Genomic DNA, 16,050 nt, shown 5'->3' with positions numbered 1-16,050 from the left:
ATCGGCCCATCAATTAATTTATTACAATTTGTAATTTACTTCGCACCCGTACACGTTTGAAACCCTTTGGCAAAACAGACTGTGCTTCTCCGTTAATGCAGAGTAATTCAGTAAAATGTGTCTAGAAACCTGTAAAATGGAGAAATATTCCAAGATGGATTATGATATTTGAAGTACAACTATTCTGTGTAGTGTCTTTTTGTTTCCTTTTGTCCTTTCTTCATTGATATGATCATTATTAATGTATAGTGTACCTGTTTAAAAACAGTCGAAAGCTGCATTGAGGTAAAATAACTATACAGACAACCCACTTTTGTGATTTCCCTTAATTCTTTTCTTGAATATTCCGCAAATAAGGCCAAAACTGACTGGTAAGCTTCACTACAGGTAACTAGGTTGGGTACTGCAAATGTGGCTACTTGTTGTGTGTTATGAAAATAAAGCAAAAGACATATTCACTGCTACATATCTGGATTTTTGAGTTGTCACGAGTGTTGTTTTCATGACTGCTTTTGCACCATAACCATAGAGTGAAAAATATGGAAAGAAAACCGATGATTTCAAATGACTTTTTTTCTCCAAGATGGCAACAATGACAGATTATGGCCTGGGTATAAGAATTCAGAGCACCAAAATGTTTAACTACAGTCGTATAACATATAGTATAGCTTATTTGTTCAGAATGCAAGTTTACAGCTAATTAGAAATGTTTACAAGTTCGGTATCTTCATCATCGGCTGATACACCCCTGATATGAAATATGTTTTCTTATTTTATTTAAATAAAGCTTTATCGTTATTCTTTCCCAAATTTATTAACAAAATAAGTCTCTGGATAAAATATCCCATAATTAAAAATATTTTTTTTTCTATTAAACGTTGCAATCTAAAAGAAGATTTCATAGATTTTATTCTAGCATATGGACACGAGGGAAAAAGTAGTCTGTACTTCCAAAAGTCTGTAATTATAAAGCAAAGCTAATTGCGACAACCTTCACACAGGGTTGTATTAAGGAGAAATAAGACGTGGCACAATTGCAGCTCCTATTTTATGAGAAAATATCTTGTTAGTTCTGTTAGTGTCTCAGAATATTCTGGAAGGTTTCTCTACTGGTACAAAACAATAAAAAGAATCAACTTCTCAAACCTCTTAGAAGTGACGTACATGACAAACCAACAACAGTCCAGTAAAAAATATCATAAGTCAGTCATCCATGTATATACAGATGAGCAATGAACTTTAAACTGCAGGCCTTTTGCAGTCATTTCATCCATATCCCAGAGATTCAGATATAAACCAGCACTCGCTTTACATTAATCCCTAAATATAATTCTATCATCACCTTTTCAGCACTTCGTTCTCTCAAAACTTAACTGTACACAAATAGTGCTTCATTCGATTAGATTGTCCATTTCCTCCACTTAAGGGAAAAGCTCAAACTGTGTATACAGTGATGTAAAACGGCAAACCTTATACATTTTTATACATTTACTGAACATAGCACATACTCAAGAAATTCAAGTGAAGTGGAAATACATTTTAGGTGGAGGTCATGTGACGTGTTCTAGTGTTTTATTGCATGCTACACAGAGGATGAAGAAACCAAATGACGACCACAGTGAAAAAGCGTTCATCAGAGACAGATGACCCCCCCCCCCTCCAAAAAAAATCTATCTTTTCACAGCTTGTCACCTTCCCTTCAGTGGCACAGTGTAGGCTTGACAAATCTAGCTAATTCCTATGAGTTTTGAACTCAGAGAAAACCTCCAACTCCGAAGTGGTTCACTTTAAAAGTGAATCTGTTCTTCTTCAATTGAACAGTATGCTTGATTTTAAAGGTATTCACAGAATACATGGTGACTGAGGTGAATTTTCTCTGAAGTCCTCGTTTCTTCTGCGGTCACAAAAATCTTCCATGTTAGTTGACTAAGTAAATTATACATGATGACACCTGAAAAAACGTGACAAAAATTCACACCCAATTTGGGTCTTCAAAGAAAAGGTCAAATAAACGTTGGTAAACGGTTGTTGGAGCGTTGTTTGTTAGAGATTCAAACAGCATGAAGAGTCTCTCACACACACAGAGGCTCCATTTCTCTAATTTAAAACTGGATTATTTCTGTTTGCTTTCCTTGTTATTTTTTTTAACAGTACATCCAGGTTGTATATTCAAGGTAACCAATTAAGTGCAAAAGACTTGATGGTTTTGCCAAACCAGTCCATTATGTTCATAACATTTCTGGCTTTCTTGTCTCAGAACTCCTTCCCCTTGCACATCCTTCTAAGAAAGGCCTTGGTGCGATTGTCCTCGAAAAAGTTTAACATCGACATGGTTATGAAAAATTCGTGATGGATGATGGAAAAGAACTGATTTCTATTATATTAAAAACTTTTCAACACCTTTTCAAAGAAAGACGAGTGAATCATTTTCTGAGAATTAAAGTGTGGGACTATGATAAAAAAAATCATTTCTTGATGATCAATACATCATTCGGTAATTTAAGTTCAAATTTTCAGTGACCTACAGAGTATAAAAGGAGCTTAAAGAAATCAATGGTATAGGAGAAAAGGTAGATCATAACACGTGTACAGCACTCTCATACAGTTTTCAGTGTTTTCATATTATAAAAAGATTCATCATTTTGCTAAGTGGTTAAAAAATGATAATACCACTAGGAGGAGCGGTCATCGTGTGGACTTCCATCTGAGTTCTCAGTCTCTCCTTCTGATATGGCCTGCATTGGGGCAGTGTACAGCCGACTCCGCGTGCTATAGCGACTGCTGTTCGCTGCAGGTGGAATTCTAGAACGTCCTTGTCTGGAGGCAGCTGACATGGTGACTGTTTTTGGGGAGAATCCTTCACTGTTGGCCTTAGGAAATGGGCTTGAAAGTGGATCTCCACTGCTGGTGGAATCCAGTTGGGGTAAGGGGGTCTCTTCTGGTTGCCTCACGGCCTCTAATAGCAGCTCTGCTTGAGTCTTGGGTGTGATTGGGCTCTTAAGGATCTCTGTAGCAGGACATGCGGTAACTTGAGTCTGTGCGACTACCTTTCTTAAGCAACAGGAGTTTGAACTCCTCACTGGATGTACTAGACTTTTTTGGCACTCCTGTAGATGGGTCCTGAGGCTCGCTGGGAGTTGTTTGAAGGAACTGGGGGGAGCAGGGATGACCGGGCATACAGTAGGATTGCTTACTGTGGTGGTCGCAGGTGGTACACCAGGCCGACCTTTTCCACTCACTTCCCCTGAATCCTTGCGTCCCAACACTTTCCTTTTAGATCTGCAATCACAGGGTTGAAGTGTTTGTGTCATGTGTAAGTGCAGGAATCAGTTTCCATTATGTTATGCAGGTACATCACTAAAATATAGGACATGGAGAATATACACCAGATTCTGTATTGCCATCTGAAACATTTAGGGTTTACCTGTGGATCATAGCAAAAAGATCTTCAGTTGTGCGGAGTTGTTGGGAGATGGGAAAACATCATCATCAAGTCTGGAGTCATCAGTCAAAGGAGAGGATGAATTATCACTGGAGTTGATTCTGTCAACATGCAAAGCATTCATATAGTATTAAAATTAATGTACCCTGAATTAGCTTGGTTTCTGTTATATCATCAAAGTGGCTTGTTATTCATTATTAGGCTGTAAGAGTTTAAATGCTGCTATCAAGAACTCAAATTTCCCCCCAGCACCACCTGTAAAGAAGTTATAGCAGTTATTTCATGTATCTTCAGCATTGGTTTTTTTTGGAAGTAGCAAGTCACAGTACCTGCTCCACAACAGCACTGCTCAACAGAAGTAGCTATTAGCAGTTTAACATACCTTTTCCACCAATACCAAATTCCTCAAATCTACCATGTCCCCTACCATAAAAGATATCTCAGAAATGTCCATGACAGAAATATAGCTAGGGTAATAAATCAGTCACATCTGATATGCTGACATTTTAACAAGACAATTACCTTTACTGAAATAGTCCTCTGTATCTGGGGTTGACTCTTCTTCCCTTATGTCCTGTGAGGCACTTCTGGTTGCGACCCTGATGTCTCATAATCCTCCTCTCTGCCTTGTACATCGCTGATTATGTAAGAATGCGATGCCTCTTGAGTTGAAACAGGCACTTTGTCAGGACTGTTGCACAGTACAAAATTGCTCCTCTGTATCTCACTATAAGCAGGGGGGTGGCATTGTGCTGGCCAAACACATAGGCTGTGTTGAAGGGTCTGGCCGCGATAGTTGATTTAAATCTTGTTTTAGTCTCTCTGGTGACAATGTCTTTGCACATCTAGGCACCTTCTGCTGTCTTGTTCTTGTTGAAGATACTGAGATGACCTTGTTGAAGAGACTTCTTTTTCAGGATTAAGGTCCACAGGAGTTCTGAAAGCAGTCATTGCCCAGTATGTACCAGGACCAAACCTCTCCTGTCTCACTCTCACTTCTTCTTGGGAAAAACAATGCTTTCCACCTGTGGAATCTGTGAATCACAGACCTGTGCAGCAGGGGGTTTGTAGGCTGGTGGCTTCCTGTTGTGCCTGTTGCTAGATGATGAGGCATCAGTTATTATTGTGGGACACTTTGGACGAGTTACTAGATTTGAACTGTCTTGATCAAGCCCTTGGTTGCCATCAGATGGTCTACATATAGATCGCAGTTGCACTGATCTAAGAACCGTGGAGTAATAGCCAATGGGCTGAGATGGGTGCTGTATTTGTTGCACTCTCTGAAGTAGAAGCTGTAGCTGCAGTGCGGCCTCGACAGCAGCGGCTGCAGCTGCTGCATGCGAGCTTCTGCTGCAGCAGCTGCTGCTATGGCAGCTTTCTGCTTATTCTGGTGGAGGATGTGCATTTGATTTCTGTGAGGAAAGTGCTTACTGTGAAGAGCACTTAGGTCAAGGTGACTGGGGGGTATGGCATGGAAGTCAGTTTCCCTCCTAGAGGAAATGCTTGGGTCTCTGACTGAAAGCTGTTGCTGTTGTAAGGAACAAAGTGAGGACTTCCTTTCGGGGACCTTTGGGCTTCCTCTTCCCACTGGTTGGAGACAGGGGCCCAGGGAAGAAAGCAGAGGGGAAGGAAGATGTAGGTGTTTCAGATTGACTGGAATATCCACTGGAAGGGGACGCCAAGCTGCCAGCCTTTTCGGGAGAAGCAAGCTTGAATTCGCTTTCAGGTGGAGGAAGAGTTGGGGAAGAAGGTCTGGACCCTTGGTTGACAGGTGTGCGTTCTGATCTTTCTGTGACTTGATGCATTCAATAACAGTTTGTACCCGTAGCAGAGCTAGAGTTAGACAGGGGACCGGTAAGGATCATTTGATTTCAAGTCATTGTGGAGCCAGAGGTCTGCATAGTCCTGCTTGCACAGCACCTTCATCTTTGAAGGAATGTGTGTCCGAGGAACTGAATGGGGAGGAGCAGTCAAGCATGTCCCTGACGTTTTCCACTCCCCATGCACCAAGTGATTCAAGACCTGCAGTCTCAAGGTGCCCTGTAGAATCAGCCAAGTCCAGCTTGCAGTTTCATCTCCCTGGAAGACAAGGGCAGTGGCAACTCACAAGTAATCTTTGGTTCGTTCTGCTCTGGAACGTTCACACCACTGCTTGTTTCCTTTAATGAAGAGCTACGTTTTGGAGGGGGGGGCTTGGCCTTTGGTTTTCTTAAAGAGAGACAGGGTCTGCCCAGTGTCCTGGTGGCTCTGTACTCTGGCTGAGGGTATTCAGTCATGCCAGGTGCTATATTACCACTTGGGCCACAGTCAGGGTCAATGGCTGCATAGTTGTAGTAGCTTCTGCTACCCTTAAGACCAGAGTCAAAGTGCATGGAGGAATAGAATCCTTCCGTGTCGACGATGTAGTTGCATCTCAGATTTTCTAGCGGATGCTTGGTCACTGAAGCTCTCGTAAGTTTCCCCACTAGAATAACTGGGGCACTTGACACCACTCTCATCCTCTCTGGAACGCTTTGGGCTGAAGTCTTGGGTACAGGGCTGATCCTGCTGGTCCTGGGTGCAGTTCCACTCACCATCACTAGCAGTGCTGACCCCTGCATCATCCATCTGATCAGTAGCTGATGAGGGTAATGAATTGGATCGTTGCCCCTGTCCTTGTGGCTTGTCCATGTGATAGGGATCAATTATGAAACCAGTGTTGTCATCTATGACGTGGGACCCAGTATTCAGGGAAAGTTCTGAATCACAGTGTGAGGATCCCGTCAAGGGAGGGGAAGCAGCAGGTGGAAGAGTCTCGGATGTCTGTGATGGGCAAGTGGAGCTGCTTCCACTCCAGTTGCCACTTGAGGACTGGTGATCCTCTTTATGGTCAATCTGGCTGCCAAGCACTCCTGTAGTAGATGCAGAGTGTATGGGGCTGCTGAAAGTATCTGAACTAGAGGAAATCTCACAGCTCCCCATGTCTACTTTGCGTGGGAGCCTGGATCTGCCCCTCTCGATCCATGTGTGTTCAGGGCTCTCTGAATGCTGCATACGCTTAAGACTTCCAAACTGCAGCTCTGGCATGGCTTGGTCGTCAGTACTCTCTTCCTCATCCTTTGAGATTCTCTGTCCGGGACCTGGCAGGAAGTCCTCGGTTTCATATGGAGAGAGCTCCTCATCTTCCTCTTCATCATCTTCATCATCATCATCTTCATCATCATCATCACTGTCATCTTGGTCCTCATCCAGAAGCCGACCACCCTCACGTGGAAGGCTCCTAGAACGGACACGTGTAGCTGATGCTGCAGCATAAACCGTATCAGAACGATCTGGCAGGGAGGTTATGTTCCCAGTGGAATGAGAGAGAGAAGCTGGAATTCCCTGACCTCTTTGGGCACGGATGCGCCTTCGGGATGGAGCAGTAATCAAGAAGTCATCTGTCTGACAGCCCGAATCCTTGGTATGCAATACTCTGCCACTCAAGGAGAGCTCCTCATGCCACTCGTGGGACTTGTGTGGGTTGCGTGGATTATCACTGTTCTTTCTCTAGCAACAGGGGATTCGTCAGAATCTACAGAAAAATCAGAAAATCAAAAAATTAAACTAGAAGTAAATGCAGATAAAATGTGATGTGTATATGTAATAATGCAAAAAAATGAACAAATACCCATGTCTTGTTGAACTCGTTTGGGGATCCCAGTGATCGTTTTTCGCCTCCTGAGTTTCCGTCGTCTCTGTAGAACTGATTGGGAGTGAACAAGAGAGCAGCGAGCACTGGCTTCTCTGTCAAATCCAACACCTATGAAAATAAATAACATAGGCTTTTAGAATTACTAAGCATATGCCATGTATTCCGTCATATATTCTGAAATTACAATTATTTTGACTTTTATATTTGTTATTTTTAGTTGTACTGAATCTGAAGCTGTTGCTTTACCGGAAACATATTATTGGAATGATACAGGACGAAATCACTTGAGAGTCATTCTTTATTCTTCTTCTGGAGTGGGAAGAGGCAGGGCTTTAGACCAGTTGGTCTGTTTGTTCCAGGGTGGTAGGTGCATTGGGAACAGGACATTTAGGCCTATGGCTCATCACTTGTAGTTCTCCATCCGTTTCTGTGTTGGTTCCAGCCTAACATTGAACAATATTCAAATGTTTAGCTGTATTAGGCTCCAACTGATGATTTGATGTACAAATAGAGACTGTAAACACACAGTTGAATGAAAGAATACAGGATCACAGATTTTTATACAGTGGCCCCCAAAATTGTTTTAGACACATTTGAGTCCACTTACTGTATCAATTTCCATGAACTAGAAATATACAATAAATACACATCAAGGTAAGCCAAACAGCCAACAATGGTTGGCTCTTTATCATCCAGTGAAGACATTTATTCATTTTATATGACTTAAGGCCCTAATACACTGGAGCTCTTTGTCGTTCTTCATTAAGGGGTAAGAAAAAAGATGCTGTTTGTGTGGATGTTTAGATGAATATGTAAATATGTTCCTTTCAATAACAAAATAAACACTGCATTAATCTATAATTACAGCAGTGAAAAAAGCAGTTAAGAAAGGATATGATATTAGTGATGGGAATGTTTGGATGACCTCTACAATTTGTTTCTTAAATCAATTACATCATGTTTATTTGCAAAGCACTTCATACAGTACACTGCTTAAAAGCAAGTTTTAAAGTATTAAACTGGCATCAGTGTTGCTTCAGATTAGAATTACAGTTCAATTTCTACCATGAAGCTCTTCTGTGTCTTAAGTTTACAGTAACAGGGATGAAATATCTACCTCAAAGAAGGAGGAGCCTCATACTATGCCTAATACTGTATGTAATCACAATGGACCAATTTGACTTTAAAGGTGTTACCTAGAGCTGGAGTGAACTTTAACAGAATTTTTTATGATTTGGCAAGTTGTTTTAGATTCAAAATGAAATTAGTTTGAGCCTGATTTATTGTTTTGAATTAACTTAAAATATATCAGGGCCTTTAAGTGTCCAAATACATTTTGGGGCTAACTGTATGAAGGAAACATCTGCATACATACATGTATTGCCAAATTTCCACTTTTCTGTGTTGATAAGAAATGCAGCTTTGAATATGAGGCAAAACAGAGGAACAGAGAAAAGATGAAAGATTCAAACACAGGAAGAGAGACAGCATGATTTTTCTATGGCTCAAAGTCAAGAGTCATTTCTTTAAAACAGTGAAAAAGCATGCAAATGTTATAATACAATGTATTTTATGAAGGCCAGGCTTCACAAATACTTTAGAAAGGAATAAATATAAAACTTTGCAGATGATTTATTTAATAGCAATAAACAGACATATGTAGATATGTAGAAAGTCTTGATCTAAGCTAATGCTGATGTTAGAAAAGGAGAAACAGAAATGGTAGGAGTTGGAGTTAACAAGAAACCTTTACAGATACAAATACCTTTCTAATCCAGGGAATGAAGTAACAACACTGAACAGGGGGAGGGGGAACGGGGAGCGCTGATACTAAAATTAAAAGATGGAAAACAGAACTAAACAAAAGGCAAAATAAAACATCTCATACGTGTTTTCAATAATGTGAAAATAAAGGTCTGATGTGATGTCGGATGCTGTCAGGGAACAGGGACAACATTTTAACACAAACAGGCTTTTTATTGGTAACTTGTTTTGAATCATTTGACATCTACAAGCTGAAATGAAAGGTGGTGATCTAATGGAAAGGAATTTGCTAAATATAAATGCTATGGAAGGATTTCTTTCAATCTGGCATCTTTTCAAAGTGGGAAAGCCCGTTCCTTTGGGGGGTATGATATAATTTACCTTTCTGAGGACAGGTTTGAATTCAGCCTCCTTGGCTGGTCTTTCCTGCAGAAACAAAACAGATCAAATACCCAGAATAATTGCCATTAAACTTAAATGCAGCAGGCCATTTCATTCATATGCTTATGAAAGTATGTCTTCTGAAGTGAAGTTTATTTTAAACTAACTTTGAGAGGATCACGTGCTTATGATTGATTGCGGCCGGTCTCGCATTATTCAATTTATGATTCACCAATCAGAAGATTCCTAACCACTATAACTACCCTAAGTTCCATATAACAGCCATCTTTTGTTGAAGAATCCCCCCTTCTACCTTACTCCTCCTCCTTTCCTAGATGGGTGTGACGGCGGCCCAGTGGTTCGCACAGTTGCCTCACAGCAAGAACGTCACTGGTTCTAGTCCTTACCAAGCCAGTCGACATTTCTGTACAGAGTTACACGTTCTTCCTGTGCTCACATTGGTTTTCCTCTACGTTCCCCGGTTCCTCCCACCGTCCAAAAAATACAACTTAAGTTAATTGACTAATCCAAATCGGCACCATAGACATGCTTCTAGTAGTTATCTCTTAAGAGCAATCACTATCTGTTCATTAGCTACTACAACAGGGGGAGTTCTCGAGATCTACCTGAGCTCAAACTCCCTTCTCGCCTTGCCAACGGGAGGGAGCCCTGGGCTCGAGGATCTTATGAGCTCAGGGCTTCTCTCCCGGGACAGCATGCCAAACAAGCTTTATAATCAATCATCAGCTAAGTGTGAACTCTTGAAAGTATGTAAAACATATAATACATAGCCTCTGTATTCACCCGGTATACTGGAAGAGTTGTTTTTATTTTAACACAATAATAACTTTGTGCTGTCTGAAAACTTTTCTTTATAAACAAAAATCATTTAAATAGGACTACTCATTTGTTAGTCAGCTTAAAAATAAAAGCAAAATGAATATCAAAATGACATACAACTGATTTGTGTTTTTATCTGGTCTCTGTATCTGAAATAGGTTTGCAAATTCATTATTATGGAGTAAATGATGACGTTTTGAAAAACAGATATGTGCTTTTTTTCCTAAAAAATGTCCAGCATGTGTAAAGTAGCAGTTTTCACAATTCACTGACAATTTAATGTAAAATATATATATATATTTTAGGTGATTGAACATGCGCTAATGATTATTTTAGTTTTTATTTAATCTTCTACATCATATGTCTCAAACTCAATTCCTGGAGAGCCGCAGCTCTGCACAGTTTTGCTCCAACCCTATTCAAACACACCTGATCCTACTAATCAAGGTGTTCAAGAGCAGTCTTGAGATTGAGACTTATGTTCTACATGCAATGAACACCAGGGAATGATGAAGTTCAACAAACTGGACACAGAATTTTATATTCACGTAAAAAAAGAATTAATGTAATTTGCCATTTAATAATTTGGTTTAATTTTTATTTTCATAATTATACTATTTATAGTATATATGTATATGTAATTTATTACATAATTAATAAAATTAATGAATTTTACTTAATATTTTTCATAATTGCCAGTCATATTCATATATAGTACTGGCCATTCAGTTTCAAAGTGCTGGTGTAGACCAATCATAACAGATTGGACCATCTGACCAATCAGAGCAGAGTAAAACTTTATAGAAAGAAAGGTTTTAGAAAAAAGAGAAAATGAGCTGATATGAATGTTTTTTTTAGTTTTTTACTTTGCATGCATATAAGCCTATTACAGGAGACCTCAGAACACAACAGAATGAAGAACGTCTAATACAGCATAATATTGGCACTTAAAAAAACACCATATCAAACGTCCACATATTTTATAATGAGATGTATCACAGATGGCACAAGACAGCAAAAAGAAACTATTTACCTTCCTCTGGATAGTTTGCACATCACTCTCTCTAACGCTCCTCTCCTGGTGTGCATGGCAGGACAGAGAGTGTGCAAGCTTAGGCCAAAGTCTAATAAGCATTTATAGTTACATTTAGAGCTACGGTACCACTAAATCAACATAAATTCTGGGATAAACGGTGGAGGACCAACCAATTTTAAATTAGTGACATAAGAAGTACAGTTTCCAGGTCCAAGCCCTTGACTCAATTGAATAAGAAAACTCAATTTCAATAGCCATTTACGACCACTGTTAAGTCATATCACAAATTTAAGGGTTAGTTCACCCAAAAATTATTTACTGCTCTTCCTTATGTCAGCTCAATCTCCTAAGATCCATTCATCTTTGTAACAAATTAAAATATTTTAGACAAAATCTGAGAGCTTTCTCATCCTCTATAGACAGCAGCGCACTTGAGACATTCAAAGTCCAGAAAAGGAACTTAAAATCAAAACATCATGTGACTTCAGTGGTTCAGCTGGAATCATACGAAGCTCCAAACACTTTTGTGTGGCGAAACAAAACTCTGACTTTGTTTGCATATATTTACTCTCCACGTAAGGTCAGAGTGCGCGTTTACAATGGGGAATACGACATTTTCCATTAGATTCGGCGGCACAACACACAAGCATTGCAATGGCCATAGTAAACACACACACTGACCTGATCTGGGAGAGTAAATATAGACAAACAAAGTCCTATTTACAGTTTTGTTTTGCCACACATAAGTATTGTCAGAGCTTCTTATGATTACAGTTGAACCGCTGAAACAACTTTGACAATGTTTAGGTTCCTTTTCTAGACTTGGATCACCTCACAATCCTTGTGTCTATGGAGGATGAAGGGGCTCTTGGATATCATCTAAAATATCTTAACATTGAAAATAAACCATGGTATAAGAGGACTGGAATAAGATGAGGGTAATTAATAACAAATATTTTATTTGGGGGTGAACTAACCCTTTAAAGTCAATATTTGACAAAATCATGATGTTTACTACAGTCTCTGGACTTGCTGCATCCCAGACATCATTATTTATGGATTTATTAAAGACGAACCACCGTCTGGCCATCTAAGATTAGGCATGGATATGAACATTATGATCACGATTGTCAATACACTGTAAAAATGCTGGATTCCACACAATCGATTTGGTGTTGTATCCTATTTAATTTAAGTGGATTGAACATAAGAGTTATGTTGTCCCTCCAAAAAAATCAAGAATTGTGTAGTTTCAGCTCATTTTAAATAAGAAGTTTGAACAGCAAACATCATTTTTTGAGTGTCGTATTATTAGTATCATTCGTTTCCCGCATTTGCCGTCTGATAGAGCGTTTGAACATGTGATGTCTCAACAAGCGTATGACATTAGAGCTGCTCTACATGTTTGTGTGTGTCTTACCATGCGTGAATGTCGACCTCTCTGCTCTCGCCGTTTGAGTTTGTGAGTTGAAGGGAAGGTTGGCATTGGCGGTGCCACAGATATTGATATAGTGACCCGACTGCGCTCTCTGCTGGTTGAACGCTGGCGCTGCTGCTGGTCTGTGAAGTACACACACACATACACATACACACTTGAGCCAGAGCCAGAGCCAGAGACCAACCCAAAATTAACATTTGCTTATCCTCAGGTGCTTTTCTGTTAAACTCAACAGAAGATATTTTGAAGAATGTTGGAAACCAGTAACCATAGACTTCAATAGGATTTTTACTTTACTATTGATGTGGATGTCAATGGCTGCCTGCTTTTAAAAATATTTTTATTTTAACAGAAAAGCACCTAAGGATAAGCAAATGTTAATTTGATAAAATGTCAGTCTCAGTTGTAGTGTGATTTATAGTTAGTTTACAGACTGCAAACTAACTCAATAGTTCATGTACAGAGTCCTATAATGTATTTGCTGGAAACTTACAACCAATGTTCTGGTAACGTTTTATGTGTAATTCAATGAAAGTCAGATTGATTCAAAAAAGAGAGTATAAATTATGCTATGATAGTTCACACTGAACTTGAGGCATGCCAAGTCAGGATTCATCATTTCAACACAAGGTGGCAGTATGAACCAACAAATTCTCCTAACATCTGCTCTGAAGGCGTTATAAGGTGGAGTTTTCGATTCTTCAACGCCTTCACCAGTCCAATATCCACAGATAGATGATCTAATATTTAATACAGATAAATTAAATCAAACCGTATATATAATAATATATAATAAGTGAAGATGTTGTTACATAATTATGAAATAATAACAATTATTATTGTTATATAAATGCTTTTTTATTTTCAAATATTACACCATGCAACAATATTATAGACATATTTGTAGTTTTCTTTTATTTTTTAAAATGTAATTAAATAATATAAAATATTAGTAAGATGAATAATAGCTTCATGACTGGTGAAATGATTTTCCATTATTAAACACTTTACGGTGCAATAATATTGTAGAAATATTTGATTATTGTTGCTTCATTTTTATAATTGACAAAAAAATATATATGATAAGTAACTTTTTAAGATACTTATCGCCAACTTATACAGCACATTTACGAAGCGGATGCCCTTCTAACTGCAACCCATCACTGGGAAACATCCATACACTCTTACATTCATACACATACACTACGAACAATTTAGCTTACCCAATTCACCTATACCACGTTTTTGGACTTGTGGGGGAAAGTGGAGCACCCAGAGGAAACCCACGTCAACACGAAGAGAACATGCAAACTCAACACATAAATGCCAACTGACCCAGTCGAGGCTCGAACCAGTGACCTTCTTGCTGTGAGGCAAATGTGCTACCCACTGCGCCACCGTGCTGCCCCTTTTTAAGATTTTAAATATCATATTTTAAAATGTATTGTTACATAAAATAATAAAAATTATGAAATAATAATAATAATAATAATAATTGTTACATAAATGATTTTTATTCAAATACTACATTGTAGTATATTATATACACATTTGTTTGTAGCTTTGTTTTATTTTTGTAATTGGATTAAATAAAAAATCTATATAAAAAGAAATATAAAAAAAATAAAGTTAAATATAAAAATCTTAATAAAAGAACAGTTTCATGAGCGGTGAAACTATTTTTTATTATTAAATAAGTTATGCTCCAATAATATTATAAAAATATTTGTTTATAGTTGTTTCATTTTTACAGTTGGATTAAATAAAATTTATAAATAAGTATCTTTTTAAAATCTTAAAATATCATTTTTGACAATGTATTGTTGCTACATAAAATAATTATAATTATGAAATTATTATTATTATTATTGTCATATAAATGATTTTTACTCTCAAATACTACAATGTGCAACAACATTATAGGCATATTGGTTTGTAGCTTTGTTTTATTTTTGCAATTGGATTAAATAATATAAAATATTAATAAGAAGAATAATAGTTTCATGAAGGGTGAAACTATTTGTTTATAGTTGTTTCATTTTTATAATTGGATTAAACAAAAATATTAATAAGTATCTTTTTAAGATATTAAATATATATTTTTGAAATCTTATTGTTACTTAAAATACAAAATAATTAATGAAATATTGTTATACAAACCATTTTAATTTTTAAATACTACACTGTACAGTATTGTAGCCATATATCTTTGAAGTTTTCTTTTATTTTTAAAATGCAATTAAATAATATAAAATATTAGTAAGATGATTAATAGTTTCATGACTGGTAAAATTATTTTTCAATATAAATTACTTTACAGAGAAATAATATTGTAGAAATATTTGTTTATAGCTGTTACATTTTTGTAATTGGAATAAATAATAAAATCAGATTAAGTATCTTTTTAAGATTTAAACATATTTTTGAAATGTTATTGTTGTTACCTAAAATAATAATAATTATGAAGCAATAATAACAACTATTATTATTATATGAATGACTTTTATTCCGAATACTACAATATGCAACAATATTATAGACATTTGTTTGTAGTTTTGTTTTATATTTATAAATGGATTAAATAATATAAAATTTTAATAAGAAAAATAACAGTTTCATGAGTGGTGAAACAATTTTTTATTATTAAATAATTTATCCTGCAATAATATTATTAAAAATATTTGTTTATAGCTGTTTAATTTTTATAATTGGATTAAAAAATATTTATATCTTATAAATCAATTTTGAAATTTTATTATTGTTGCCTAAAATAACAATAGTAACAATTATTATTGTTATATCAAGAATTTTTAATTTACAAATACTATAATGTGCAACAATATTACAGACTTATTTGTTTGTAGCTTTGTTTTATTTTAATTGGATTAAATAATATAAAATATTAATAAGAAAAATAATAGTTTAATGATGGGTGAAATAGTTTTTTATTATTAAAAAATGTATGGTGCAGTAATATTATGGAAATATTTATTTATAGTTGTGTTTTTTTATAATTGAAAAAAGAATATTTAATTAACAAGAACAATAATGGTTTCAGATGAAAAATATTTCTGGCAGATGAATGTATTTATAAACAAATATATAGACACACACACACAAAGAGAGCCAGAAGACCCATCAGTACCTCTGTGCAGCGCCCGCAGGTTGAGCTTTGCATGTCGGTGCAGCTCCTCCAGACACGCTGGTCGTGTGCAAGTGTGGAACAGGTTGTGTTGCTGATGCCATGGAGCCTGATAGTGGGGACGTCAGTTTACTCTCAATGTCCAGATTCGAAACCGCTGGACACAAGACAGAAAAAATGACAAGCTCAGAAATTTGGATGAAATCAGGATTCCTATTATAATTAAATAAATAAATTATTGCGCCACAAATGTCATATTGGACATAATCGAAATGCCACGAATTTTGTAAAATGATGCTATTTATCATTTGTTTGTGATGAACATTACAACTGA

General features: G+C 37.0%; 1 protein-coding gene across 1 annotated transcript in view; it reads right to left on the bottom strand.

The window, feature by feature from the left end:
- Positions 1–2,529: 2,529 nt before the first annotated feature.
- The window catches only part of nhsb (Nance-Horan syndrome b (congenital cataracts and dental anomalies)), a 99,518-nt gene continuing 85,997 nt past the window's right edge, over positions 2,530–16,050 (bottom strand). Inside the window, 31 exon segments of the mRNA XM_056468118.1 lie at positions 2,530–3,014; positions 3,016–3,099; positions 3,101–3,157; positions 3,159–3,279; positions 3,425–3,464; positions 3,467–3,535; positions 3,956–4,039; positions 4,042–4,183; positions 4,185–4,282; positions 4,285–4,446; positions 4,449–4,678; positions 4,680–4,749; positions 4,752–4,781; positions 4,784–5,015; positions 5,017–5,289; positions 5,291–5,347; positions 5,349–5,504; positions 5,506–5,850; positions 5,852–6,948; positions 6,951–6,995; positions 7,092–7,223; positions 7,369–7,422; positions 7,425–7,467; positions 7,469–7,558; positions 8,881–8,928; positions 8,931–8,945; positions 9,261–9,305; positions 11,134–11,178; positions 12,557–12,696; positions 15,720–15,834; positions 15,836–15,873. Of these exon segments, the coding sequence (XP_056324093.1) occupies positions 2,673–3,014; positions 3,016–3,099; positions 3,101–3,157; positions 3,159–3,279; positions 3,425–3,464; positions 3,467–3,535; positions 3,956–4,039; positions 4,042–4,183; positions 4,185–4,282; positions 4,285–4,446; positions 4,449–4,678; positions 4,680–4,749; positions 4,752–4,781; positions 4,784–5,015; positions 5,017–5,289; positions 5,291–5,347; positions 5,349–5,504; positions 5,506–5,850; positions 5,852–6,948; positions 6,951–6,995; positions 7,092–7,223; positions 7,369–7,422; positions 7,425–7,467; positions 7,469–7,558; positions 8,881–8,928; positions 8,931–8,945; positions 9,261–9,305; positions 11,134–11,178; positions 12,557–12,696; positions 15,720–15,834; positions 15,836–15,873 (4,499 nt within the window). The 3' untranslated portion in view covers positions 2,530–2,672.

The sequence above is a fragment of the Danio aesculapii genome, chromosome 11 (assembly GCF_903798145.1).
Source record: "Danio aesculapii chromosome 11, fDanAes4.1, whole genome shotgun sequence".
Taxonomy (NCBI): Eukaryota; Metazoa; Chordata; class Actinopteri; order Cypriniformes; family Danionidae; genus Danio; species Danio aesculapii.
This window is presented reverse-complemented; position numbering and strand designations above follow the sequence as displayed.